The sequence below is a fragment of the Neophocaena asiaeorientalis genome, unplaced genomic scaffold (assembly GCF_003031525.2).
Source record: "Neophocaena asiaeorientalis asiaeorientalis breed wild unplaced genomic scaffold, Neophocaena_asiaeorientalis_V1.1 scaffold26, whole genome shotgun sequence".
NCBI lineage: Eukaryota > Metazoa > Chordata > Mammalia > Artiodactyla > Phocoenidae > Neophocaena > Neophocaena asiaeorientalis.
The window spans coordinates 7132765-7160496 of record NW_020173108.1 but is presented as its reverse complement, the minus strand read 5'-3'; the positions used below and the strand labels follow the sequence as shown (position 1 = coordinate 7160496).

At 38.1% G+C, this 27732-nt stretch overlaps 1 protein-coding gene across 3 annotated transcripts in view; it reads left to right on the top strand.

The window, feature by feature from the left end:
* CAMK4 (calcium/calmodulin dependent protein kinase IV) overlaps nucleotides 1-27732 on the top strand; it is a 226411-nt gene that overhangs the window by 105151 nt on the left and 93528 nt on the right. For all 3 annotated transcript variants that reach the window (XM_024743346.1, XM_024743345.1, XM_024743344.1), the window contains exon 3: nucleotides 3542-3620. In XM_024743346.1, the coding sequence (XP_024599114.1) occupies nucleotides 3542-3620 (79 nt within the window). The remainder of the gene's footprint in view (nucleotides 1-3541; nucleotides 3621-27732) is intronic.

Below are 27732 nucleotides of genomic sequence, written 5' to 3'. Positions count from 1 at the left end.
GAGCGGCTGGGCCCGTGAGCCATGGCCGCTGAGCCTGCGCGTCCGGAGCCTGTGCTCCGCAATGGGAAAGGCCACAACAGCGAGAGGCCCGTGTACCGCAAACAAAAACAAACAAACAAAAAATATTTATTGACTTAAATAACTTTGTCTGTGTTACACATAATAAAAAAAAAAACCTTTACAAAAAAAAAAAAGATATTTCTTGCTTTTTGATGTAGGATTGTTTTGCTAAAAACTTCCCTCTTAGAACTGCTTTTGCTGCATCCCATAGGTTTTGGGTCATTGTGTTTTCATTGTCATTTGTTTCTAGGTATTTTTTGATTTCCTCTTTGATTTCTACAGTGATTCATTGTGGTTTTAATTTGCATTTCCCTAATGACTAATGACGTTGGGCATCTTTCTTTGTGCTTTTTGCCATCCATATATTTTCTTTTTTGTTTGTTTGTTTGTTTTTTTGTTTTGCGGTACGCGGCCTCTCACTGTTGCGGCCTCTCCCGTTGCGGAGCACAGGCTCCGGACGCGCAGGCTCAGCGGCCATAGCTCACGGGCCCAGCCGCTCCGCGGCATGTGGGATCCTCCCGGACCGGGGCATGAACCCATGTCCCCAGCATCGGCAGGCGGACTCTCAACCACTGCACCACCAGGGAAGCCCCCATATATTTTCTTTGGTGAAATATATATTCAAATCTTTGCCCCATCTTTAAAATGCATTACTTTCTTATTATTGGGCTTTGAGTTTGTTTGTAATTCTAGATACAAGTCCTTTATCAGATATGTGATTATAAAAACTTCCTCCTTGTCTGTGTCTTTCATAAAGCAGACATTTTTAATTTAAATGAAGTCCAATTTTTTTTTTGTTCTTTGAATTATTGTGCTTTGGGCTGTGTATGTAAGAAATCATTGCCTAACTGAAGGTCACAAAACTTTCTTCTTTTTTTAAGTTTTAGAATTATAGATTTTACATTTATACTTATGATCCATTTTGAGTAATTTTTTCATAGAGTGTGAGCTTGGATAAAGGCTTTTTGTTTTTACTTTTGTTTTTTGCATATGTGTATCCAGTTGTTCCAGCACTATTTATACTTGGTGAAACTGTCCTTTCTCCACCAAATTGCCTATTTATTTACCTTTGTCAGAAACCAATTAGCCATATATGTGTACAACTATTTCTGGATTCTTTTTTCCATTCCATTTGTCTACATGTTTATTCTTCCTTCAATACCACTCTCTTGATTAGTGTAGCATTATACTAAGTCAGGAAATCAAGTATATGAATCTTTTAACTTCAAAGAGAAAGTGTATTCTGCTGTTTTTGTGTAGTATTTTCTAAATGTCATTTAGCTTAGTTTAGTTGATAATGTTGTTCATGTCCTCCATATCCTCAGTGGTAATTTTTCTGCTTTCTCTATTAACTGCTGAGAGGGTGTGTTGATGTCTCCAGCTGTATTTGTGGATTTGTCTGTTTCTCTGTTCAGTTTTATCAGTTTTTGCTTCATGTATTTTGAAGCACTGTTGTTAGGTGCATACACATTTACATTTGTTATGTCATTTTGTGGAATAGACGTCGTAATAATTAAGTCGTGTTCATCTTTATCCTTATTTTGAAGTCTGGTTGACATGATATTAATATAGCTACTCCTGCTTTCTTTTGTCTAGTGTTTTCATAGTATCTCTCGTCTATCATTCTATTTTTAACCTATTTACCCTTTATATTAAAATTGGTTAACTGTATATGGTGTATAGTTTGGTCTTGATTTTTTCAATCTAATCTGATGATCTTTACTTTGTTTTTTTGAACCTGAAGTAATGAGTCATTTATTAGAAACAAGTCATTGGCTGAACGAGTTTACGTATGACAAAAAATTTGGAGGGTACCCTAGTGTGGTAGATTTTCAGCATAAACAAAATTTTCTTAAAACAACATGGAATTATTTGTTTAGGTCATTGCTACAGATTGAGACTGAAGATTAAGTGGAGTCTGTTGTAGCATGTGACTGATGATCTTTATTTTGAATTGATATGCTTATAAAATTTACATTTAATGTAATTTTTATATGATTGGATTAAAATACACCATATTGTTAGTTGTTTTATTTTTTAATCTCTTATTTTGTTTTGTTCCCCAGCATTTCATTTCTGATTATTCCATTTTAGCTTCATTATTGATTTTTTTCTTTTAAAAATTATTTTATTCATTGCCCTAGGTTACACAATATACATCTTTAATTAATCAGAGTCTACTTTTAAATAATATCATACTACTTAACATGTAATATAAGGACTTAACAGTATTATCTCAAATTCTCCCATTCTTTGTGCTATTTTTGTCATACATTTTACTTTTACATATGCCATAAACAGTGAATTAATATTTCTGCTTTATACAGATATAATTTAGAGCAATTAAAAATAAAGAAAATAGAATTTTATATTTACCTCCATTTATTCCGTTGCAACTCTTTATTTCTTTGTGTATATGTTATATCTTACCACAGTTTTAAAAAAATGTGTTGAAATTGTTCTTACCTATTAACATTTACACCACCAGTTCCTGACTCTTGCTGGCTCTATTAAAAATTTGATGTGCGTGGGTGGCTTGGAATATGCTTGATTTGTATATTTCTTTTGTTCTTTCTTAGAATTTCAGAACCACTGGACTGAATGTATCATGAGAGGTCCTTTGGCCTAATCTTTAAAGTATGACAGATTTACTTCAACTGATCTTATTTTAAGACTTATCTGAAGTTCTCTAAGGTTGTACTTAAGCCTGCTCCATCTCTTTTTATCTCTGTCTTGTTCTCTTGCTCTCATGACTGGAGAGGAAGCATCAGGACCACAATGTCCTGCTTTTTAATGTTCTCTTTTTAGTAACTTCGCACATGTATCACATACATAAAGATAGTTATTGAGTTTCTTCTTACCATTCTGCATTACAAGTAAAAAACTTTCTCTACTTCTCCAAGTTTTTTATAGAGTGATAAATTTACTTTTTCTCTGTATATCTTTGACCATTTTAATAGGATTTTCTCCTGGACATTTCACGTAATCATTTTTGTTAGGCACGTGTGAGTAAGTGGTAGCAGTATTCACCAAGATGAAGGAACCGATATCTCTATTGGACTAATATTGGCTCTGGGAGAATGCTAGGGAACCAAATGAAGTGGTATAAATTCTCAAGGGTTCCCAGCACCCTTGCCAAGTAGTGGAGACTTTCCTGACCCTTATAGCCTAGTGCTGAAATTAAACCCTCTCCCTGAAGTCATAAGGCTTACTCTTCTCCAGAGATGACTGAAGGCAACAGCCTTAGGCAGGTTACTTGTATAGCGTTGAGCTAGGAGAAAAAGAGCAGACAGGAAAATCTGAGCACACTATCTTTAGTTATGAGAAAAAAATCCTCTCAACAGTTGGGCCAGTCCTATAATAGAACTTATAAACACTTGTCAGTTATGAGGGTAAATGTAAGACATACTTATTTTCAAGCTTTCCCCTTAATTTCTTGTCCAAAGCATAACATTTTCTTTTTGTCTTTTTCCCCCTCAAGGGGTGCTACATCCATTGTATACAGATGCAAACAGAAGGGGACCCAGAAGCCTTATGCTCTCAAAGTGTTAAAGAAAACAGTAAGTTTATTTCATTATATAATAGCATCTCTAAGGGATCTGTGACCTGGAGAAGGCAGGAGCCCTGATTCGAAGGACAAAAGGGCCAGAGAGCTGCTATGTGCAGCTAACTCATTTGAATCATGATTATGAGAGTGCAGCCAAATGGGTTGTTTTTTGATGGAAATTGTGATTCTTTGAAAGCAACTGGATCTCAAATTAGATACGGTTGTGGGGAGGAGAAGTATGGAATGGAAAGACATTTAGAGTTTCCAGGTAAACTTTGCTTTGTCTAACTGTCATGTTTTCAGATATATATGTACATTTATATAATCTCCAATCACAATTTAATATACTAGAAAAGGTTGCTATTTAAAAATACCTAAATGAAACACAAATAGATGCGTTTGTTAAAGAAGTCATCAGCTTCTAACTTGATTTTCAAATGGTGGGTTTACTTCAGTAAAGTACAACCAGGCAAATGCTAATGTATCTGGGACTGAACCTGCTCATTGAAGAAGTTCATATTTGAACAAGAAGGAAGGATTTTGTTTTCGGATTTTTTTTTTTTTTTTTACCCTAAGCTTGTAGGTGAGCTGAGGGGGCAAAAGTTACTTAGGCTCATCTCCAATAAGTAAGAAATGCTAAGGTGAGAGTTCAAAATACAAATGCCAGCATATAATACTGGCATTTTTATACTCCCTGTGCCCCAGAGAATATTTGTCATTGTAATGCCCTACTTATACTTTCTGTCCTTAGGTAATTTCCCCTTATAAAACCACAAAAAGACAACATATTCTTTTATAGCAAATTCTTCCCTTTCTCAAATTTTATGTGAACAAATATGTGAAATATATATATTTCTGAAAACCCAGATGTAACATATGCTGAGGAGAGACATACTGTAACTTTTGAAGTCAAATAATACCTCTTTGAGGCCAAGGGATTTTTTTTTTCTAAAGTCAGCTTAATATCACCAACTGTTTATGTATTGTCTGGCACAGGGAAATTTTAGACTCTCATATAATGAAGAAGAGAATAATGGCACAATGTTTTCAGTCAAGTAGAATGACATTTTCAAACAATCTGTTAGAATTTAAGGCCACTCAAGCACCAAGAACAGTATAACTGAAGAAGGTAATAGTTTAAATGGCAATTGCTCCTAATAAGGTCTTTATTCTGGATTTCCTATTTGGTGTAGCCAATGATTCCAGAATGTAGAGGCAGCTTTTGATTGATAACCTTTGGAGTTTTCTCTTAAATCTATTTCTTATAGTCATAAAATGTATTTGAACTAAGGATTATTAAAATTTCATGAAATAGAATTTCCTGTTAAACATCTGCTTTTCATGAAAATATATTGGCATGCTTTAGCAGTAGTGACACAAGAGATGTTTTTGGACTTGGTTGTATCATTTCTTGCTGGTTAAAAAATTGTCAGTAAAATTTGTGTGTGGTTATTTTATTTTCATAGTTGAGGAAACTTTGAAAGGCACTAGCTATATAAACATCTAGGAAAATGAGTATTCAGAAATGACTTGTGAATGCTCAGAATCCCAAAGGACAAGGGGCTGGTTTAGAGAATATTTGTTTATGTCAAAAATCTTTGGATGAATTGGAATAAGAGAGAAGTGAAGACACTTGGTGGGTTCATGACTTTTATTCATTGAGAAAGTAAAGCTCTGATTTGCCCTCCCTGTCTTCTCTCCTCCACCTCTGTTGTGGAAACATCTTGTTCAGAAGACAGGCACGAAGAAAATGTGGACGGGAACCAAGTGTCAGATGGAGCTGCAGAGCGATGCAGTAAGGCAGATGTTGTCAAACACAGTTACTGTTGTACCAAATGGAATGAGAGAAATCCCCTGGAGAAACCTCAGTTTTTAACGTAGTTGGAATTCCCAGCATTGTCTCCTAGAATCAACCATGCCCAGAGATGTATAAACAAGAGGAATAGCAGGCAAAACCTCAAAGAGAAATTGCCTCCAGTGTTTAATTCTATATAGGTCATGAAGAGAGAACTTCCTTATCCAAATGAAATGAATGAAGCCTATGATCTTATTTTAAGACTAAGAATCTATTTATGGAGGAAAAGTGATGTAGGGGAAACAAAGTATTCTTCTAGCAAATTCAGTTAAAGATCTGCTCTTGATGGGGAAAGTGAGCTTCAGAAAACTTGAATGATCTGTGTAATCTATTTATTAGATTGAGCCACATAAAACTTCATCTATTAAACTATTCTTGACCTATAAAAAATGACAATTTTATGTGGTTCAACTAACAACTTTGGGGCTACTATACCACTTCATTGGATAATTCCTTGGGTCCTCATTTTATGATTAGACCCAAACTTAAGAGGTTTGAAAGATTATCTGTCTACATCTGTTTGTCTGTCTATCATCTATCAACTATCTGTAAGAATTTCATAGGGCTGATGTAATAAACTACCATAAACTGGATGGCTTAGAACAATTAAAATTTATTCTTTTACAGTTTTGAAGTCTAGAAGTCTGAAATCAAGGGGATGGGACGGCAAGGTTGATTCCTTCTGAGGGCACTGATGGAGAATTTGTTCCATGCCTCTCTCCTAGCTTTTGGTGACCATCAGCAATGCTTGATGTTCCTTGACTTGTCATTGCATCACTCTAATCTCTATCTTCATTGTCACATGGCAGTCTTCTCCCTGCATGTCTTCATATCATGTTCCCTCTCTGCATGTCTGTGTTCACATTTCCCTCTTCATATAAGGACACCAGTTCTATTGGATTAGGGGCCCACCCTACTCCAGTATGACCTCATCTTAAATTAACTACCTATATTTACAACAACTAATTCCCAGATAAAGTCACATTTTTAAGGACTAGGGGGTTAGTACTTCAACATATTTTGGAGGGGGGAACACAATTCCATCCAAAATCCTATCAATAAAAGAGGACCTCTAAGGTGAATTTCAAAATATTCCACTCAATAATCTATCTGAAGTTGAATAAAACTTTTATCACATTCAAGAAACTAATAAACATAAGAAAACCTATCCATTTTATAGGTGATTAGATTCATATATAAATGTTTTTAAGTCCAAGAAAATTTCCCTATCTCTTCCACAAGTTAATTATTTGATAACACTAATCCTCTTCCCCAGGATCTGTTTAAAAGCTGTTTCAGGACAGTTTACCCAAAATTTATTTTGTGGCAATATTATGTTCCTTTCTCATAGCTTAATATTTTAGGAAGGATTTAGTTTACATAGGCAGTAAGGGACTTATTCCCCCTATAAAACACCCTGATTGTCATTAACAATCCATTAAGCACCCATATGTCTGAGTGATAGACAAAGACTCTAATTTATCCATAGGAAGATAGACTAAAGCATCTACTCTTATGGAGAAATCCACATTCCATTGGTTGTCAAGTACAGGACAGAATTAATACTGGTAATAAACATAAAGTAGCTTGTTATGTTCAGACAGTTGGGTATTTTGGCTAATAAAATATCCTTGTGGGAACTTAACATGTAATTATAATTAAAATATTTTAAATTACCATATATTTTATATGTGGATATAATACCATGTTCTTTATCTATAGACAACTACAATTTCTAGAATTAGAATACATTAAAATACATATCGACCAACATCATTAATGTCTGCAACTTACGTTCAGATAGTTCACAATGAAAGAAAAGTGTGAGTGTGTGTATGTGTGTGCACATATAGGGAGAGAGAGAGAAAAAAAAATATGGCAAAAATCAATAGTTATTAAATTTAGGACAGTATACTAGTATCCATGCTAGATTTCAGAATTTCAATATATGAGAAAATTTGAGTTAAACCAAACTTCAACATTGAGATCCTGTTCAACATAACTTTTCTCTGGACATTCAGAAAGCATTACAAGATTTTACAGTTTCTAAGTGTCCTGATAAACACCAGTGACTCTCTATTATAGATGTATTGAAGTGCCAGAAAACAGAAAATGATAATTGAACCAACTTTTTACTATACTGAAAATCCTGGACTTTTCCAGAAACAGTATCCATTTGTCTCATCAAGTCATTAATGAGGATAAAGCTTTGAGGGCAGTGAGGGTAAACAAGAGAGGAAAATGAATTGAAGGGCTCCTTTGGTTGTTTATTTTTTAAAATTTTTTTCCACATAGTATTAGAGATCCTTGGACTGAAGAACTCATCAAGTCACTAGGAGTGCCATACCTACTCTCCTCCTGGGAAAGGTGACCCATTTTGTAACTTTTTATTTTAAAACAGTTACAGATTCACAGGCAGTGCCATTTTTGTTGCCCATAAATACCTCATTACCTTGTATGTAATTGGCTTGCAGATATCAGTGAAACTTTTACTGTGAACTTTGTAAAACGAATCCAGGGTGAAGGAAACAAGGCTTCCTTTTTTCCTTCACTCATGAGCCTTTCATCATCTCCGTTTTATGCAATATTTAGAAGAAGTTGAAGTAGAGTAGAAAGATTTTCTAAGCTGCATCCTCAGATGAACAACTTTGGGGCGTTAAAAGGTTCTGACACACAGGTAGTGGGACAATAAGTGATTTACAAGATGGGACCTTTTTATTGATGTTATTTAGTTACGTGACTTTTTAATATGCTGAACTTAAAACTGCACAGAAGGAAAATAATAGATTCAAGAAAATGTCAAAATTTGAACAGATTATGCAGATGGAACCTTCATTCTGGACTGACTTTTGCTGAGTTAAATGGAATCACAACTTTTGAAGAATTTTGGTGATAATGGAGTCACTACTTCAGGAATGAGTCACAGGCATTATCTCTTTTCCTAAGGAGTACATCCCTTAGGGTGTGTCTAAATAATCACACTCAGGCCCATCAATATGGCTCATTTTCAAGAACAGATTGAGATTTAAGAAAATTATGATCATCAATCATTTATAGTGTCCCTGGAATTTTGAAGACAAATATTTGAATTCTAAAATCATGATGACATTTCTAGCCATGTGGCTCAACTCTTGAAAAAGATTGCATTCAGATTGTTATAAAATCCTTGCATGAAATACCCAGTATTGAGCCTAAGAATTAATCTCAGTGTGTAAATTCAGAATTTATGAGTCTGAGAGCCAATCTCAGTGTATAAGTTCAGAATGTATAGGTCTTCTGACTCTCCTTAAGAATGGCTATGTGGTTGTGGGGTAAGATCATGGGCTGTGGAGCCAGACAACTTGAGTTCAGGATCACTTCTGCCACTTACTACCTGTGTGACCCTACAACAGTTATGTAAATCTCTCAATCTTAGTTTCTTCATCTGTGAAATGAGTTTAAGAACATCTAGCCCGTGACATTTTAGTAACAATTAAAATGAGATAACTTATGTAAAATATTTCTCAGCACCTAGGGAGCATGTAATAAATGGTGAACATTGTTCTTATTATTAATTGTAATGGGTTCACACAGATATTTTATATTATAATAGTATCAGCTCATTCTGTGTAATTCTCATATTTTCATTAGCTTGATTGAAAACTAAGCAGTAAGCAGCACCAGACATATTGTATACTGCTGTATGAATAAACTAATTATATCATTTGGGGATTGCTTTTAAAATATCTGCTAAAAATGGGTATATGTTTTACTATTATCAATAAAATTTAATGTGACACTAAAGATTTCTGGTCATATGACCTCATACTTAGACAAATCTTGGATGCCCGTGATTCCTAGATTTGGAACACTTTCAACCCTACTGCTCTATTCTGATTCTTGACATTGGAGCACTGTGACTTGATCCATAGTTTAGAAGCTGTTTTAGGTCTAAATTTTGTCATATTTTAGTTATTGTAATGTAAAGTGATCTATAGATTTCTGGAAAGGCTTTTCTTAAATAATTTAATTAGCATTCACCTAGTAAATGTTCCTAGCTTTTATAAAATTTCCATTAAGTGCTAAAGGATAAAAGAGGCCTTTTATCCTCCTTTCAGTTGAAGAGCCACACGTTGTGACTTGCTAATCATTCTGTGAGTTAGTTTTTAATTTGTATTCATTTTTCCTTATGTTCTTATGAATTAGCTCTTTGAGTATGTAACTATGATGCTGCTGGAGACTTTGAAAAGTTGCTCTAGATTAAATTACAGAATGTACACAGGCCTCCCTCAAATTCTTGGTGGTTGAATCTCCAGGATGTCTCCATTAGAGGAGTTTTCAGGTTTTTCAGTTCTGAAATAGAAATAATAACATTTATACCACTTGGCAAACTGAGGATTACCTGCTCTTGTCTCTTTCTGTCTAACCTTTGGGAACATGGAAAACTGATCACAGGCCATTCATTTTTCAATTTCTGTGATATACGTAAGAGAGATGGCTAGGTCAATCTGAGTTAAAGATATGCATCTATTAAACACTGCTATAACTACTTTTAACAACTAATGGGTATGCTCTAGAAGTGGAGTCAGGGTCTCCCTTGGTCAGTGATGGAGAGGAGAATAATAAATCACTAGCTCAAATAGACTTTTTGGGCCCAATTGAGGTCTCAGAACACATTAAGGAAAGTAGCTTGCCGATAACAAGCTGTGTCAAGTGAAGTGAAACTTCTTCAAGCATTCTGTCAGTTGGAACCTATTGATTTTCATAGGGACTATTAAGCCAGGTTTCCTGGAATAGGAATAGGGATATTTCTATTCAGTTTGTGACAAGTATATGTCTACAAGAGAAGAGAGGTAGCAGGGTGGAATGTTAAAATCTTGGCCTGATTTGTATGCTTTACCGTTCAAAGATCCACTTGGAAGTCTGAACATTCTTGCAGAGAACTAGTCGTTGCAGTTTGATTTGTTTTCTTCCTTGATAGAAACGCTGCTAGAATCTGTCACAATTCAGCTCACTTATCTATCCTCTCATTTTATTGATCTTTCACAGGCATTTTGTTGCCTTTTAAAAAGTAAACATAATTCAGAGGCAAGCTGATACAAGGGAAGTAGGGAGAGAGAGATTGAGAATATAGGCACTGGCCTGTGTGCTATTACCCAGAAAGAAACATACTTTGCAGTTACACCATCTACTCAAGCTATCACATTTAACCCTCTAGTACTTTCTTTTTTAAATTTTATTTATTTTTGGCTACGTTGGGTCTTCGTTGCTGCGCACGGGCTTTCTCTAGTTGCCGTGAGCGGGGGCTACTCTTCGTTGTGGTACACGGGCTTCTCATTGCAGTGGCTTCTCTTGTTGCGGAGCATGGGCTCTAGGTCCACGGGCCTCAGTAGTTGTGGTGTGCAGGCTCTGTGGCTCACGGGCTCTAGAGCGCAGGCTCAGTAGTTGTGGTGCACAGGCTTAGTTGCTCCACGGCATGTGGGATATCCCCGGACCAGGGCTTGAACTTGTGTCCCCTGCATTGGCAGGCGATTCTTAACTACTGCACCACCCGGGAAGTCCCAACCTTCTGGTACTTTTACAAGTAGTGAGTGGTTGGATCTAAAGTGATCTTCACCCTTTTTATGAAGCCTGTGGAGGCAAAAAGGAGGTGACTAGCCCAAACCAGAGGAAATCTTAGGAAGAGCTTATGTTACCATACCCTAGTAGAAGAAAGAGACTAGAAACTTCTCAGAGAACTGAGTGGGAAAGGCCTTGTAACCAAAGGAGAGGTGCTGGGCAGCAGGAAAGTTGAGAGGAGCCCAAGGAGATCAGAGTTGGGGAGTGGTGCCTGATGGACCACAACCAGGAAAGCTGAGAAGGAACACAGATCAGCCTCAAAGCAAACTTAGGATTCCTATCTTAATGAGAAGGGGAAAAGCTATAATCTTAGTGTTAACAGGGAAAAACATTTTAACAAATTTTTATTTTTATATTTCTTTATGGTACAAAGTTGAATGATGATCAAAGCTGTGTTCATCCAGACAATGTAAGAAGAGCGGAGAGAAAGAAGGCTAAGAGAAGATTAAGTCCTGAAACTCCAAAACCATTAATTTGCTGAAAGAGAGAAAATGAATGACTGTGTGCAAAGGATATTGATTAGAAGAGATCCAAATAATTTTCAGTATAGAATTAGCTTAACAACAGCTTTTTTTTTAAAGTAAGCATTTTCAAATCACCATATGCCACTCCAGCAATTTTAACAGTAAAGAAGCATAATGCTAATAAGAATGGGACCCACACTTAATTATTCAACAATATGTAGTAGCCCCTTTCATATGTTAATGCAACAATGCCTCATGGGACTGTTTTACTTAAGGGAGTTTTAGAGAAGGGATGTTTCCCCAAAGGACACGATAGCATGGAGAATTTGAACGGAGGACTTTTGAGTCCCAAATCTGAGCCCTTTCTATTGATACCAGCTAGGTCCTGAAAGAGAAAAAGACCAAAAAAAAAACAAAAGTAAGGAATAAGCATGGCCCAGATATGGGACTGAAACTAGATGTTGCTCCTTGCTAATCTGATAAAGGATGAAAAAACCTTTGTTGACACACAGACACAGAAGCTGAGTGCAGTTCAAGTCACACTGTGAGTGAGCAAGAGTTTCCTGTGTGCAGAGAAAACAAGCAACATATTTCTTTTCCAAGTGTTATTAAAACTTTAGTTTAATGCATCTCAGTATACAATATCCACTAACAAATGAGAGAAGAATAACGAAGGAGTGTGTAATGTACAAAACATTGCCGGGTGTGGCTCTCTTTGCCTTTTGTCTTATGCGTAGGTAGGATGCAGTGATGGTCCCACATGTGGCTGTGTATATGGAGTTCCAGTTTGCTCTCTGCTCTAAGTGTCAGTATCACAGGGTACATTCAGTACATTCAAAGCTACTCATACTTATCTCTACCCCAGAAGTCTGAAAAATGTATCAAATGGATAGTTATATCTACGATGCTTTTTTCCCCACAGAATACCACACTGTCACTGGGAAGATTTTTGTTTGAAATTTTGAGATCAGAATAGTTTAGAACTGTTTTTCCATCATAGCGTCAGGACATATTTGGGTGTCATGATCAGTTTCAAAATCAAAGTGGATCCAATATTACTATCATCATCTTTTAAATTTTGACATATTTTATGAAGGGGAATGTGGATGAGTGTCACGATTTACCTACCATATTTATATCTGCAAAAAAAAAAAAAAAGAAATTTAAATATTCTTTGCGTTCTATGATGATTAAAATTCTTCCTGAATCTGGTACCAACTGGATATCTGGGGGGAAAGGTACTTAAATTTTTCAGTCAAAGATATCTTAGTTTTTTACAGTTTAAGAGTCTCTTTTAGTTTAAAAGAATTTCTTTAGAGTAAATATTCAGTATAAATTCAGCTCTCTCTCAGAGCTGTTTCTCCCTCACTCTGTTCTTACCACATTGGCTTCTGGGTTCAAGGACAGCTACGTAACACATGGGAGCATGGTCTCTACAGTGAGGATAAAGCAGCCGTGCACCACAGCCATCGCCAGATGCTTACTACATTAGAGACAGGGTTAGGCAAGGGCATTAGCAGCTATAGACAGCTGGGGAACACATCATGGGGTTGAATAATGATCAGACATTCAGAGACAGGACCAGACCAGCCCACTGCATGGATCATAGGCCCCTTTCCACTGCCCTCTCTGAGCCCTGACAGTCCTGGAAACTATCAAGAGAAGAAGCAATGGTAGGGCATTAGCATGGAATGTATGCATATCTACCCAATTAGTCATACATGGAACTTTTATGCTCTGAGCTGTTTAATCCAGAAGAGATTTAAGGACAGGCTGTTGGGAGTGCATTGAGGAGATGCATATAACTGTAAAGAAAAAGACTTTTGAGAAGGACTGAGCTGACATGCTTTAGTTATTGATTTCTGGAAACATCTGAACCCTTCAGAAAAAATGAAGCTCTGGGTTAAGATGTTAAGATGCTTCCTCACCAAGGAAGGCAAATCCAGACTTCTACAACGAGAAACAGCTACTGCTGTCGACTTAAAAAAAATGCACAATGTGAGAGTTGTGAGTCAAGTTTTATTTGGGGCAAAATGAGGACTATAGCCCGGGAGACAGCATTTCAGATAGTTCTGAGAAACTGCTCCAAAGAGGTAGGGGGGAAGGTCAGTGTATATGTGATTTTGGTAAAGGGGGAGTACATACAATCAAGCACATATATTTTGCAGAAGGTTTCTGCTCGTCGTGAGGAGCAGTGGTCACCATGAAGGATTTTAGTGCTTTTCTAGATATGAGGAGATACGAGAATTGGGCTCATAAAATCAAATCCTGAAAATATCTAACTATCTGAAGACCTGTTCTGCCAGTTTTCCCAGAGCACAGAGTTTCTCATTTCTGCTCTCCACCCTGAACTCCTTTCAGGGGGTGTTGAAAATCAGCAGCTGCAGCAGCACATGATTTAATCCTTGTAGAGGCAGATGACAAGTGCCAATTCGTTGTTGACACTGCCATGGAACAAAATCAACAAGGGAATTTTTTTTCAAAGCTTAAATCATTAAGATTTCTTGTATCTCTTTCCTATTCCAGCCCCAGAGCATTATTATATCACTTTTAGGGTCATTTAAAAGCCTTTTGTGTCTACAGCCTGTTCTTTTCCTTTCTTTAAGGAAGTTTTTAGCATTTTTGAACAATATTAACCAGGGTATCTGAAAGTCTTAATTGTCTTAGAACATCAAGGAGCTAAAGCTTCTAAGAGTGTCTAGGTGTTCCCCTATTCAAAGCTATCCTCAGTAAGGGATTCAACCCCAAGATGTAACTGATGAGACTTAAATGCTAATATTTCCAGGAGTACTTTTTGGTTTTGTATTTGATAGGTTACAAAGTCATAAGCTTCTAGAATATGTAAATTCTCAGTTTAGTATCTCATAGATGATCGCTTAGTTTTAGGATCAAAGGGAGATCTCAGGGCCTTGAAAATATATGCCCCTCACTTCAAATGGTTTGGGAATTCTGCAACCGAGTCATTGCTGTCCAACTGAAAGCAATATAAAATGAGAACTAAATATTGCTGTTTTCATGCCTTCTTGGTAATTTTTAGAGTATTTTGAAAAGTACTGCCTTGACCATGTGAAAACAACTAAAAAGAACAAAAAAGAAATGATGAATTTGTTTCAGTTCTATTAGAACTTGAATGTCTATAGGACCTGGCTGATACTCAGGTCTGTAGTAACCCAGGTGTGACCCTGATGGTCAACAGTAATTAATAAACATAAGAAATGGCCTTAAAACTTCCGTGGAGCTTAACCACAGTAGTACAGCTCTCATCCCAGTCTTGAAAAAAAGGTGAAGGAAGGTGTTTAAATTTGAATGCAAATAGGCACCAATCCCCCTCTTTGATTACCATTCAGCAAGAAGATTATATTGGACATAGTTTAAGATTTTAATGAAGTTGTCTTCCACACTTTTAGGGAAAAAAAGATAAAGCTATATTTTCACGTTTATTAGGCATTTTTCCTTTCTAGGGCTGGAATACCCTCATAAATACTTGTATTTCTATACTTTGTTTTAGTTGGATTAATTTTTATGTGAAGACAGAAAATTGGAAATAGAAGACTAGGAAATATCTACCTTACTTTTACAAATTCTTTCAGGAAAGGCACTGAACATCTATCATGAGCCAGGAGATTTCATATATATTCTCATTTAATCCTTACAACAATAACACGGTAGGGTAGCAATTATTATCCCCATCTTGTCCATGAAGAAATTGAAATAATCCTCACATAGGATAAGAGACTTTATGAAGGGCTCTAAATGGTAGGGCCAGAATTCAAATTGCATTTTTTAAAAAAGTACAACCAAGGATGTTCATTACAGAATGATTTATATTAGTAACAAAACGTAGGCAGTTGTAAGTGTCTAACCATAGGATAGCCATTAATGACACAGGGACTTTAGGAAGCTCTTTTTTACATTCTGCTTATGAACATTGGGTATTCATAAAACTTTATGGTATTTTCAGTGAACACTGTAAGAAACAAAATTGTATTTCCATATTTGAAATATATAAGGAAATATGCACAGTTTTAAAAACTGAAAGGAAATAAACCAAAATGATAATGTTACAATGGTACTCACTTTTATTTTTTATATTTTATATATATTTTTTAAAGTGGCTGATACCTTTATAAAAATTTATATATGTGTTTATTTTCTTCCAGCCCTGGCAACATGAACATAAAAGAAAATTTGGGAGGCTAACATTATATTCATTTTTTGTAAGCACCTGATATCAATTTCTTTTTTGCATGGATTTGACCATGCAGGTATTGAAGTCACCTCATTGGGGAATATGTGAATAGGAACCCAGCAAAGCTTTTCTTTTGAACTGTCCCTTGACTTGCACAAAGACAAAGCAGAAAATTCATAGCTGCATCCCTAGAATTCTCTGCTTACCAAGGATCTCACTTCTCCTTCTGTGGGAATGCATAGTATACTCCAGTTCTCACTCTTCTGTTGTCTAATTTTCATCATTTCACCCTCATTTAATCTCCTCTGTGGTTATGTTTGATACACAGCATGTATCACACTAAAGGCCAAGTGTGCTGGTTGAAGAAGAAGCTGTGAAAGCTCTATATCCTGTGAGGAATATCAGTACCTGCTGCAGTGGATTTAGAAAGTCAGTTAACTTCACCAGAGCTTTTGTTAATTATATTTCTTGGAGCATTCCCCATTTACCCATGGGAGAGTGCAATCTTGAATAAGTGGTATAGTGACCCTTTATGGCTCACAATTTATAAATCACAAGCTATTATCTGTGTAGGCTCTAGAAGATCTGGGTACTTAGCTCTGCCTGTGAGACAGGCATTCTCCACTCCATTGCTGTTGATAACATGACAAAAATGTCATACGGATTTGAAGGGCAGGAGAAGTGACTAACCACATCTAATCTCATCTAACCAGAGCTGTTAAACCAGGGATTTTTTTCCTTTGAGCCCCCAACCTTTTGTATTCAAACACTAGTACCATCCCTCATTTATTTATTCAATAAATTTATATACCAGGTGTTGGTAAATAACGCTGGCGGTACTAATGTGTAAAAAATGGACAAGCCCTTGCTGTCATAGAGCTTATGTTCTGGTGGAAGAAACAAATAATGAATTTGTAACTAAATGGTAACACAGATTTGTGTAAATTTTATAAAGGGATTAGAGTGATGATTATGTGTTTAGCTACCTTTGATGCAGTGACCTGGGAAGGCCTCTCATTTGTTTTCTGAGTGAAGTGAGAAGGTCTAGTGGAAGAGGGCGTGGCAAGTGTGAAGGCCTTGGAGCTTGGTCTGGGAGTTGAGTGGCCTGTATATATAGAGAAAAATGACATTAGCTCAAAAGGGTAAGGCCACCCCATCCTGAGTTTTAAGGCCTTGGTAAAGAGTTTGCATTTACTCTTAGAACAATGGGATGCCAACATTTAAGTTGGAGAGTGACAGGATCTGATTTACATCTTAAAGATATCACTTTGTCTGCTGTGTGCAGAGGGAATGATTGCAAAGACTAAGAATCAAAGCAGGGAGACTAGTTAGGAAGTATTAAAATACTTCTGCAGCCTTTAGAGTAAGTCAGACCAAAATGGTGACATGGTATAATTAATTTCACGTGAAGAAGGGAGTGATCAAATATATCGAATGCTGCTGACAGAGTAAGATAAGATCAGAAAAGTAGTTAGTCTCCTCCAAGGAGACCACTGATTTCTTCTATAAAAGCAGTTTTGGAGGAGTTCTTGGGGTGATGCCAGATTGAATTTCACTGACAAATATATGGGGAAAGGGAGGAGGAAGTGGAGAAAATGCAGAGGCAGCTCTGGAGAGGTTTTCTGCTAAGGGGAGCAGAGCTACGCTTTGGAAGCAGGAAGAGGGGTAAGGGACTGAAGGGTGAGATCTTTTTAAAGATAAGAGATATTAAATGAAGGTTACCCCCATATATTCTTAATGCCAGGGAGAGATACAGAGATGAAAGAAATAGGAGAGAGAGGTGTATAAAATCTAATGTCCTTTCTACTTTATATATCATGTTCTCTTCCCTTTTCTCTCTCCCTCTGATAAGCCAAACCTGTTTCTAGAGAAAGTCTGGCATCAGCCAGATCTTTTGTATAAACTTTGTTCAGCTTGTTATCTATCCTAGGAATATTTTAAGCCTCCTTCATTCACTGTCAAGTAAAAGACTGTTCCCCGTGAAAGAATTTCTAGCATCTGTGAGCAGGAAGTCTTATACTTTAGACTCTAAGAATGAAGGAGGAGAGGTTACCTCCTTTGGAAGAGCTGCTGTCTTCTGAACCTACCTGATTTACAGAGGTTTCAGGTTCTGAAAGACAAGTGTTTTTCTTTCTGGGTTGAGCTTCTGAGAGCCATTTTTGTCTTCTTAAATTCGATTCCAATCCTTGGGATCCTTCTCCATTGGAAAGCTCTACTTTTCCCCTTTTTGCCTCCCAGATGTTTTAGAGTCTGCAGAGAGTAGGAAGTGGCTATTACGGAACTACCAAAGAATACTGTTGCACAATTTTCAAAGCCAAGCTTATCTGAGTGAAATGCTTATTAGTCTTCTCATACTGGTCAGAACCATATTGGCATTATACTAGTCTTGTTAAATGTAAAACAGAATACTGGTTTCTCTACAGTTTACTTTTTCTGTCGGTCCCACCCCACCATGTCTATTGCTCATCACTGCCTCCACCTCTGAACCGTCACCTCCTCTGCGTACCTGCCCCTACCGTTCTCCTCTCCATTGAGTCCAAAGTCACACGGAAATACCTGGGAGAAGAACATTCAAGACAAAGAACTATCAAGTACAAAGTGGAAAGGCTCAGAAGTGGAAATGATCTTGGCTTCTGGAAAGATCAATTCAATGATCAGTGAGCTGTAGTAAAAGGGGATGAATGGTAGGTGAGTTCAGTACAATGGACAGGGACACGATAGTATTAGCATCTTTCTAAACCTATTTATTCACCATCTCAGTAAATGGCAATATTATTCTACCCATTTCTCAGGTGGAAAAACAAGCAGTCAACCTTTGCATTTCTCTTTCTCTTATACCCCATAACCAGTCCATCTTCAAATACTGTTGGTTCTTAAAAAAATGTTCATCTACTTCTCACTCACCTCCTTCATCACTAGCACCTGGGTCTAAGTAAGTCACCATCAACTCTCACCTGGATAACTGCCATAACTTCTTATTGAGTCTCTCTGATTTAACTCTTCCAATTATCCTCCCATCCTCATCCCTACAAGAGTCAGAGTATCTGTTTTTTGTTTTTTGGGTTTTTTTTTTCGGTTTCACTGCTTGGCCCTGTGGGATCTTAGTTCCCCAACCAGGGATTGAATCCGGGCCCTCAGCAGTGAGAGCGCAGAGTCCTAACCATTGGACCGCCAGGGAATTCCCAAGCGTGAGAGTATCCCTTTAAAAATTAACTGAAGTCATGTCATTCCTCTCTCAAAATCTTCCAAATGTGTCTGACCTCTCTGATACAAAAATATCAAGTCCTTACCATGTTCAACCTGGCTTCTGGCCATTAGGAGACTCTGTCATCATCTACTGTTTTCCTCCTCTGTCACTTTCCTCTGGCTAAACTGGCCTCTTTGTTGGAGGCATAAGGGAGGAGAAATGGTTTGGACATAGCAATGACTAGCAAAAAGGACACCCTGTCCTCCTTCCAGGCCCTATGGTACCTTTCCTACTGGCATGAAAACAAGTCACCACTTGGGAAGACCCTAAAGAAAGTAAGGTAGTCATGAGATGCCCAGGTTTCTGTTAGGTCAAGAAGATAAAGGAATAATCAGACTTGGCTAAAATTGTGTAGTTGTTGGAGATGTTAGACTCAGAAAGGAAAACCTCAGTATTTTTCTCAGTGTCCCACATTTGATTTTTGCATTTTCAAATAGCAGTTCCTAGCTTTCAAATCCTTGTAGGCTAAAACTGTCATTCTTGAATTTAACAAAGCTCCAGTTGTCAAGTCTTTTCACCACACATGTTAGTGCCAACATGTACTTGTTGATATGTCAGAAAACAGGATGCTAAATTAAGCAGAAGCTATGCAAAAAAGAATTGTGAAAATTTAAAGGTATTTGTCTGCTTATTTACCCATTAATAATTTACATTTTGCCTCTTTCCACAAAGGATTTGAGGAGCACAGTTCTGTACTTCACATCATGTTCTTTGGTCATTGTTAAAACCAAAAATGAGCCTAAGAAGCCAGAGAAATAGCAGAGAGACAAAATAAGACTTATGGTCTCAATCTCTGCAAAGAAAATGAGTTCTTTTTTTTTTTTTTCACCGTACCTCAAGGCATGCAGAGCTTACCCAACCAGGGATCGAACCCTTGCCCCCTGCAGTGGAAGCATGGAGTCTTAACCACTAGACCACCAGGGAGTCCCCCTGCAAAGAAAATGAGATGAAGCTGAGCATTTTATGTGGAAATGCTGCTTTACTTGTCTGAATCCTGGAAGAAGTACAGCAGTAGTCTCTACTCGTTTAGGTCACCCCAACTTGCCAAAAGTATTTGAAGTTTCAGAGTCCACACAGATCTAGACCACATCTGAGATAGCCAAGAGGATCAAGACCACCAGAAATCTGGTGCTGTAGTCCCTCTCCTTTTCTCCAATTCATTCACCACCTCTGTCTCTATCCATCATTCTCACATGCAGAAACTGGTTTTCCTTTTTCTTCCCCCTTAATTCCTCATTACTTTCTTCTCACATATTTTTCAATTCTTCCTGCTTTTCTTCCCTCAACCTTTCCACTCCCAGCACAGGAGTATATTTGCTGTGTATCTCAATGAAGGGCCCACATTTCATCAACTTTATTCCAATGGTGAGCTTTTTTCTCTGATGTTACTCTAAAATTATACCTCTTATCCATTTCTCTTTCTCCCCTCATGGAGGCAGACAGCAAAGTTGGGATTTCTTTCAATATTAAGGAATCTTGATTTCCGTGGAGGTTTAAAACTGTACAAATCTGTATAATCATTCTTATTAAATTATTCATTTTTTTTCTTAAATGATTTTATGAGGATGAAAGGATGTATTTCTTTGAATATTTAGGGCATTTCAAATAGGGGAGCTAAAATAAGGCTTTACAGAAAAAGCCCACATGTCCAAGCCATTTTATGATTATCCATTTCATATTGGCAACTAGAACAATGGCACAAAGAATGTAAGTGGGACACAAAGCTCTTTCTGATGGGCAGTAAAATACAGCAAATTAGAAAAGCAGAACTGTGGTCCCACTGCTGTCGATCTGGTTTTCCTGTGACAGATAAAAACTCAAGAGTGAACCGTGATTGGACAAAACTCTTATGGGCCTTCTTAGATTCCTTCCACCTGCCTGTCTTCCAGACCAGGGAGGGCTGGATTGCCTGCTGGCTAATTCATGCAACTAAGCCAACCCAGACACACACCTTAAGTTTCTGGCTCTTCTGCCACTTCTAGATTTGAATGAGATATGATATCTGATGAGGAGGGATATGGCATTACAAGTGACTGCCAAAAAGACTGCATATGCAACCCAGAGGTATGAAAAAGTTAACACCACAGGGCCAAAATTCACCAGTGGGAAACAGGAGGAGGTTCCTGGGCAGGTAAATTCCCTCTCTTTCTGCCTTCCCATGAACTTCTTCAAGGCATGGTGACCTTGTATAGCTCCTCTGGGGAAGTACTGTGTGCCAGTTGGATACAACTACCCATGTGACCTGCTGTGTCTTTACAGCTCAATGTAGCCAGTGGGCTTACTGCACTGTGTCACCTCTTACCTTGCTGCATTTCCCTTTTTCCTCATTCTCACTGCATTGGGTTTGCACATTCCAAATAAAATACCTGAATGTTAATCCTCGCCTTACATTAGTTTTCTGGGAAACATAAGTTAGAATGTTAGTAATGTGTATTTTTATAATTGAAAATTGTTAGTAATTAAAAACTACCATTCTTCAAGTTATTTTGTACATAGTGAAGGTGTATTTTATGGATTTCAATATTGTTGTAATGTTGACTTGTGAAAGCCATCTGTTCGTGCTTCTGAAGATGCTAATTATAGTAGCTCTTGAAGCTAATTTCAAGTGGCGATAATGACTGTTCAGGTAGCTGCCCATTGACTCTTGTGGCTTGCTTAACAGTTATTTTCTAGGAAAACAACACTTATTCTGAATGGCAGTGCCAGTGCTCAGACCCTATCCTGACCTACCCAGGTAATTGGAAGGGGAAGTCAGAAGTAGGAAGGAAACAATAGCTCCTGGAACTAGAGAAATATTGAGAAGATATCAGATGAAATGGCTGTCAAGACGCACACCAGTGTGACCTCCAAGACATGACACCTTTGGAGGAACCACCCCCAAAGTCCGGCTGCCTAGGAACCTCTAGACTTTGTTTCAAAAAGATGACAAATGATACTCAGCTAATCTCTCTGGGAAGGATTTTCTGACCTCAGCCTTGTCTTGTCCTTGGCTTCTCAGTCATTTATCTGCCTGCTTTTTTGTCCACTTCTCCCTCTCAACTTTACCCCCTGCTGGTTTCCTTGGTTGTCATTACTTTGGCTTCTAGTCCAGATTTTGTCACTCAGTTTACTCTCTGTGGATTGATGGTTTTTTGTGTTTTTTTTTGCGGTACGCGGGCCTCTCACTGCTGTGGCTTCTCCTGTTGCGGAGCACAGGCTCCTGACGCGCAGGCTTAGCGGCCACGGCTCACGGGCCCAGCCGCTCTGCGGCACATGGGATCCTCCCGCACCGGGGCACGAACCCGTGTCCCCTACATTGGCAGGCGGACTCCCAACCACTGCGCCACCAGGGAAGCCCGATTGATGGTTTTTAATACCCCATTTTTCTCTAACTTCCTTCTTCTTCAATTCTTCTCAGGCTCCACTTAAGTCATGACCTGCCTTCAACCTGGGCTTCAGCATTCAGAGCAGGAAGGAGACTGCATTCACATTTTTCTTTCATTTAAATTATTACTACAGTTTTGTTCTTTTTTTTTTTTTAAAGGAGATGTTGAGGGTAGGAGTTTATTAATTAATTTATTTATTTTTGGCTGTGTTGGGTCTTTGTTTCTGTGTGAGGGCTTTCTCTGGTTGTGGTGAGCAGGGGCCACTCTTCATCACGGTGCATGGGCCTCTCACTGTCGCGGCCTCTCTTGTTGTGGAGCACAGGCTCCAGACACACAGGCTCAGTAGTTGTGGCTCACGGGCCTAGTTGCTCCGCGGCATGTGGTATCCTCCAAGACCAGGGCTCGAACCCATGTCCCCTGCATTAACAGGCAGATTCTCAACCACTGCGCCACCAGGGATGCCCCCACAGTTTTGTTTTTTTCTTTCTATTTTCTGTTTTCAAATGTATAATGTTAAGTTTTCTGGAGTAGTGGTTCCCAAACTTTCGGGCTTCAGGAGCCCTTTTTACTCTCCAACTTACTGAGAATCCCAAATAGCTATACACATTTAATATATTAGAGATGAAAGAATCTCGATATTATAGAGCAGGGGTCCCCAACCTCACGGCCGCAGACCAGTACCTGTCTGCGGCCTGTTAGGAATGGGGCCGCACAGCAGGAGGTGAGCGGCGGGTGAGCGAGACAAGTTTCACGTGCCGCTCCTCATCGCTCTCATTACCACCTGAACCATCTGCCACTTCCCCACTCCCACATCCGTGGAAAAATTTTCTTCCACGAATCCAGTCCCTGGTGCCAAAAAGGTTGGGGACCGCTGTAATAGAGATTAAAGAATTTTTAAGTATTTATTAATTAAGTAAAACTGTAACAGTAATAAACCCAGTATGTTTTAACATAAATAACATTTTTAATGAAAAGTAACTATTTTCCAAAATAAAAAAGTACTTAGAAGAGTGGCATTGTTTTGTAAATCTCTTTATTATCTGGCTTAATAGAAGAAAGTTGGATTCTCATCTGCTTCTGCATTCAATATGTTGTTTTGTTTCAAGTATGGGAAAAACTCTAGCCTTACCCAGATGTGCAGCTAGAGAAGGGAGAACCTCGTACATACCCTGAGTGAGTCTTAGGGACCCGGAACGTCCTCTGATCACACTTTGAGAACCACTGATCTGGAGTATAGTGGGAAAATAATTACCCTTTTCAAAATTACCTTTAAAGAAAAATTAATTCTGAATTAAAAATAAATAACTACATTAAAAGATTGCTAGTCCAAATAATCTAGTATGTTATGAATATTTCCAGAGTTTAGATAACTTTCAAAGAAATAATGTTTGAAGGCATCCCAATAATTAATGTGTGACATAACATGATAAAAAATAAATTTGCTTAAAATTCATATTTGTATTAAAAAGTTTTTCTTTACTGTCATATGAAAAAATTAAAGGATCTCTCTGACACTTATTTTATATGGATCAAAAACATACAAAAACAAGGTGGGGACTTCACTGGTGGCTCAGTGGTTAAGAATCCGCTTGCCAATGCATGGGACACGGGTTCGATCCCTGGTCTGGGAAGATGCCACATGCTGCGGAGCAACTAAGCCCGTGCGCCACAACTACTGAGCCTGGGCTCTAGAGCCCACGAACCACAACTACTGGAGCCCAGGTGCTTAGAGCCCATGCTCCGCAACAAGAGAATCCACCACAATGAGAAGCCCGCGCTCTGCAACAAAGAGTAACCCCTGCTCGCCGCAACTAGAGAAAGCCCGCACACAGCAACAAAGACCCAACGCAGCCAAAAATAAATAAATAAATAAATATTTGGAAAAAAAAACAAGGGGGAAATCCTTATATTACATAAACGCTAAATGTGTAGTGAAAAAAATAGGTTTGAATATTAACAAATCTTAATTTAGAGACACCTATGTCCTTAAAATTTTTTTAAGCATCATGCAGTAATGAAAAATATATTTATTTTGTATTAGTGAGTAACTCCTTATTGTCCTGTGGAAGAGAAGATTGTGATAAAAAATAATCAGTATTCACTAATTTGTATGGAAACACAAAAGACCCCGAATAGCCAAAGCAATCTTGAGAAAGAAAAACGGAGCTGGAGGAATCAGGCTCCCTGACTTCAGACTATACTACAAAGCTACAGTAATCAAGACAGTATGGTACTGGCACAAAAACAAAAATATAGATCAATGGAACCGGATAGAAAGCTCAGAGATAAACCCATGCACATATGGTCACCTTAGTTTTGACAAAGGAGGCAAGAATATACAATGGAGAAAAGACAGCCTCTTCAATAAATGGTGCTGGGAAAACTGGGCAGCTACCTGTAACACTCCCTAACACCATACACAAAAATAATCTCAAAATGGATTAAAGACCTAAATGTAAGGCCAGACACTATCAAACTCTGAGAGGAAAACATAGGCAGAACACTCTATGACATAAATCACAGCAGGATCCTTTTTGACCCACCTCCTAGGGAAATGAAAATAAAAACAAAAATATACAAATGGGACCTAATGAAACTAAAAAGCTTTTGCACAGCAAAGGAAACCATAAACAAGACCAAAAGACAACTCTCAGAATGGGAGAAAATATTTGCAAATGAAGCAACTGACAAAGGATTAATCTCCAAAATTTACAAGCAGCTCATGCAGCTCAATATCAAAAAAACAAATGACCCAATCCAAAAATGGGCAGAAGACCTAAATAGACATTTCTCCAAAGAAGATATACAGATTGCCAACAAACACATGAAAGAATGCTCAACATCATTAATCATTAGAGAAATGCAAATCAAAACTACATTGCAATATCATCTCACACCAGTCAGAATGGCCATCATCAAAAAATCTACAAACAATAAATGCTGGAGAGGGTGTGGAGAAAAGGGAACCCCCTTGCACTGTTGGTGGGAATGTAAATTGGTGTAGCCACTATGGAGAACAGTATGGAGGTTCCTTAAAATACTAAAAATAGAACTACCATATGACCCAGCAATCCCACTACTAGGCATATACCCTGAGAAAACCAGAATTTAAAGGGTCATGTACCACAATGTTCAGTGCAGCTCTATTTACAGTAGCCAGGACATGGAAGCAACCTAAGTGTCCATCGACAGATGAATGGATAAAGAAGATGTGGCACATACATACAATGGAATATTACTCAGCCATAAAAAGAAACGAAATTGAGTTATTTGTAGTGAGATGGATGGACCTAGAGTCTGTCATACAGAGTCAAGTAAGTCAGAAAGAGAAAAACAAATACTGTATGCTAACACATATATATGGAATCTAAAAAAAAAGGTCATGAAGAACCTAGGGGCAAGACAGGAATAAAGACACAGACCTACTAGAGAATGGACTTGAGGATGCGGGGAGGGGGAAGGATAAGCTGGGACAAAGTGAGAGAGTGGCATGGACATATATACACTACCAAATATAAAATAGATAGCTAGTGGGAAGGAGCCGCATAGCACAGGGAGACCAGCTCGGTGCTTTGTGACCACCTACAGGGGTGGGATAGGGAGGGTGGGAGAGAGGGAGATGCAGAAGGGAAGAGATATGGGGATATATGTACATGGATAGCTGATACACTTCGTTATAAAGCAGAAACTAACACACCATTGTAAAGCAATTATACTCCAATAAAAAGGTTTAAAAAAATCTGTATTCACTGAATGATTCCTCTTATATGAGGCATCTAAAATAGACTCATACAAGTAGAGAGTAGGATTGTGCTTCCTAAGGGATAGGTGGAGGGGGAGATGGAGAGTTGTTGTTCAATGGGTATCACGTTACAGTTATACAAAATGAGTAAGTTCCAGAGATCTACTGTACAACATAATGCCCAGAGTTAATAATAAGGTATTGTTCACTTAAAAATTTGTTGAGGGTAGATTTCACATTAAGTGTGCTTACCCCCCGCCACACACACACACCACATACACACACACACAGCAAAGGGACACAGGAAACTTTTGGAGGTGATGGATATGTTTATTACCTTGATTGTGGTGATGGTAACATGAATCTATACCTGTGTCCAAACTCACCACATTGTATACATGAATTATGTGTGGTTTTTTGTATACCAATTATACCTTAGCAAAGCTAGAAAAAAATTTTAAATTTTTAAAATAATTTAAAAATTATCATCTGTATCCAAATTTTCCTCAACAGCATCTACAGAAGTGAAATGGAGTGTGAACCAAGAACTCTTTGGAAGAGATCTGTCAGTGTCATCTGCCTGTTTTAGCAATGCCCCTCTTTCTCAGAGCTCTCCCTTTTGGTACAAGTAGAATGACTCTTGCTCAGTAGCAAATTTTCATGAAGTATGTGATTTTTTAACTAGATAAAAGAACTTTTATAGCGTTTTCCTCTAATACTACATTACCCACCGACCATGCTGTCAATATCCCATGTGTTGGGCTGTCTGATATCACTGAGTGGCCATCAGCAGCCCATATATCACACTAGCATCACCTGTGCGCACTTTAACAAGTCCTTTTTCATTTTATATTAACACTAGTGTGACTTTTTTGTTTTTTAAATAAATTTATTTATTTATGGCTGCATTGGGTCTTCATTGCTGCGCACGGGCTTTCTCTAGTTATGACGAGCAGGGGCTACTCTTCGTTGCAGTGCGCGGGCTTCTCATTGCAGTGGCTTCTCTTGTTGCGGAGCACAGGCTCTCGGCACGCAGGCTTCAGTAGTTGTGGCACCTGGGCTTGGTTGCTCCTCAACTTGTGGGATCTTACTGGACCAGGGATCGAACCTGTGTCCCCTGCATTGGCAGGTGGATTCTTAACTACAGCGCCACCTGGGAAGTCCAATAGCATGACTTTTAATCGCTAATAATTTCAAAGTCTTTTAGAGTTAGCCCACTGTTTGAATGATAGCTGTATTTTGACTCACAGAAAAATGATCTTCCACTGAACAATGGAATTTTTAAAACAAAACTTGTTTACAACTTACATTCTTCTATCTTCTTATGGCATCTTCTAGAGGAGTCTTATGCCCAAAATTAGATTTTGATCTTCCTTTGAAAAAGATGATATTTTGTTTGTTTTTTCATATGCCCAGCATTGTTTAACATGAGGCTGAGCACATTAAAAACTACATTAGGGCTTCCCTGGTGGCGGAATGGTTGAGAGTCCACCTGCCGATGCAGGGGACATGGGTTCATGCCCCGGTCCGGGAAGATCCCACATGCTGCGGAGCGGCTGGGCCCGTGAGCCATGGCCACTGAGCCTGCGCGTCTAGAGGCTGTGCTCCGCAACGGGAGAGGCCACAGCAGTGAGAGGCCAGTGTACCGCAAAAAAAAAAAAAAAA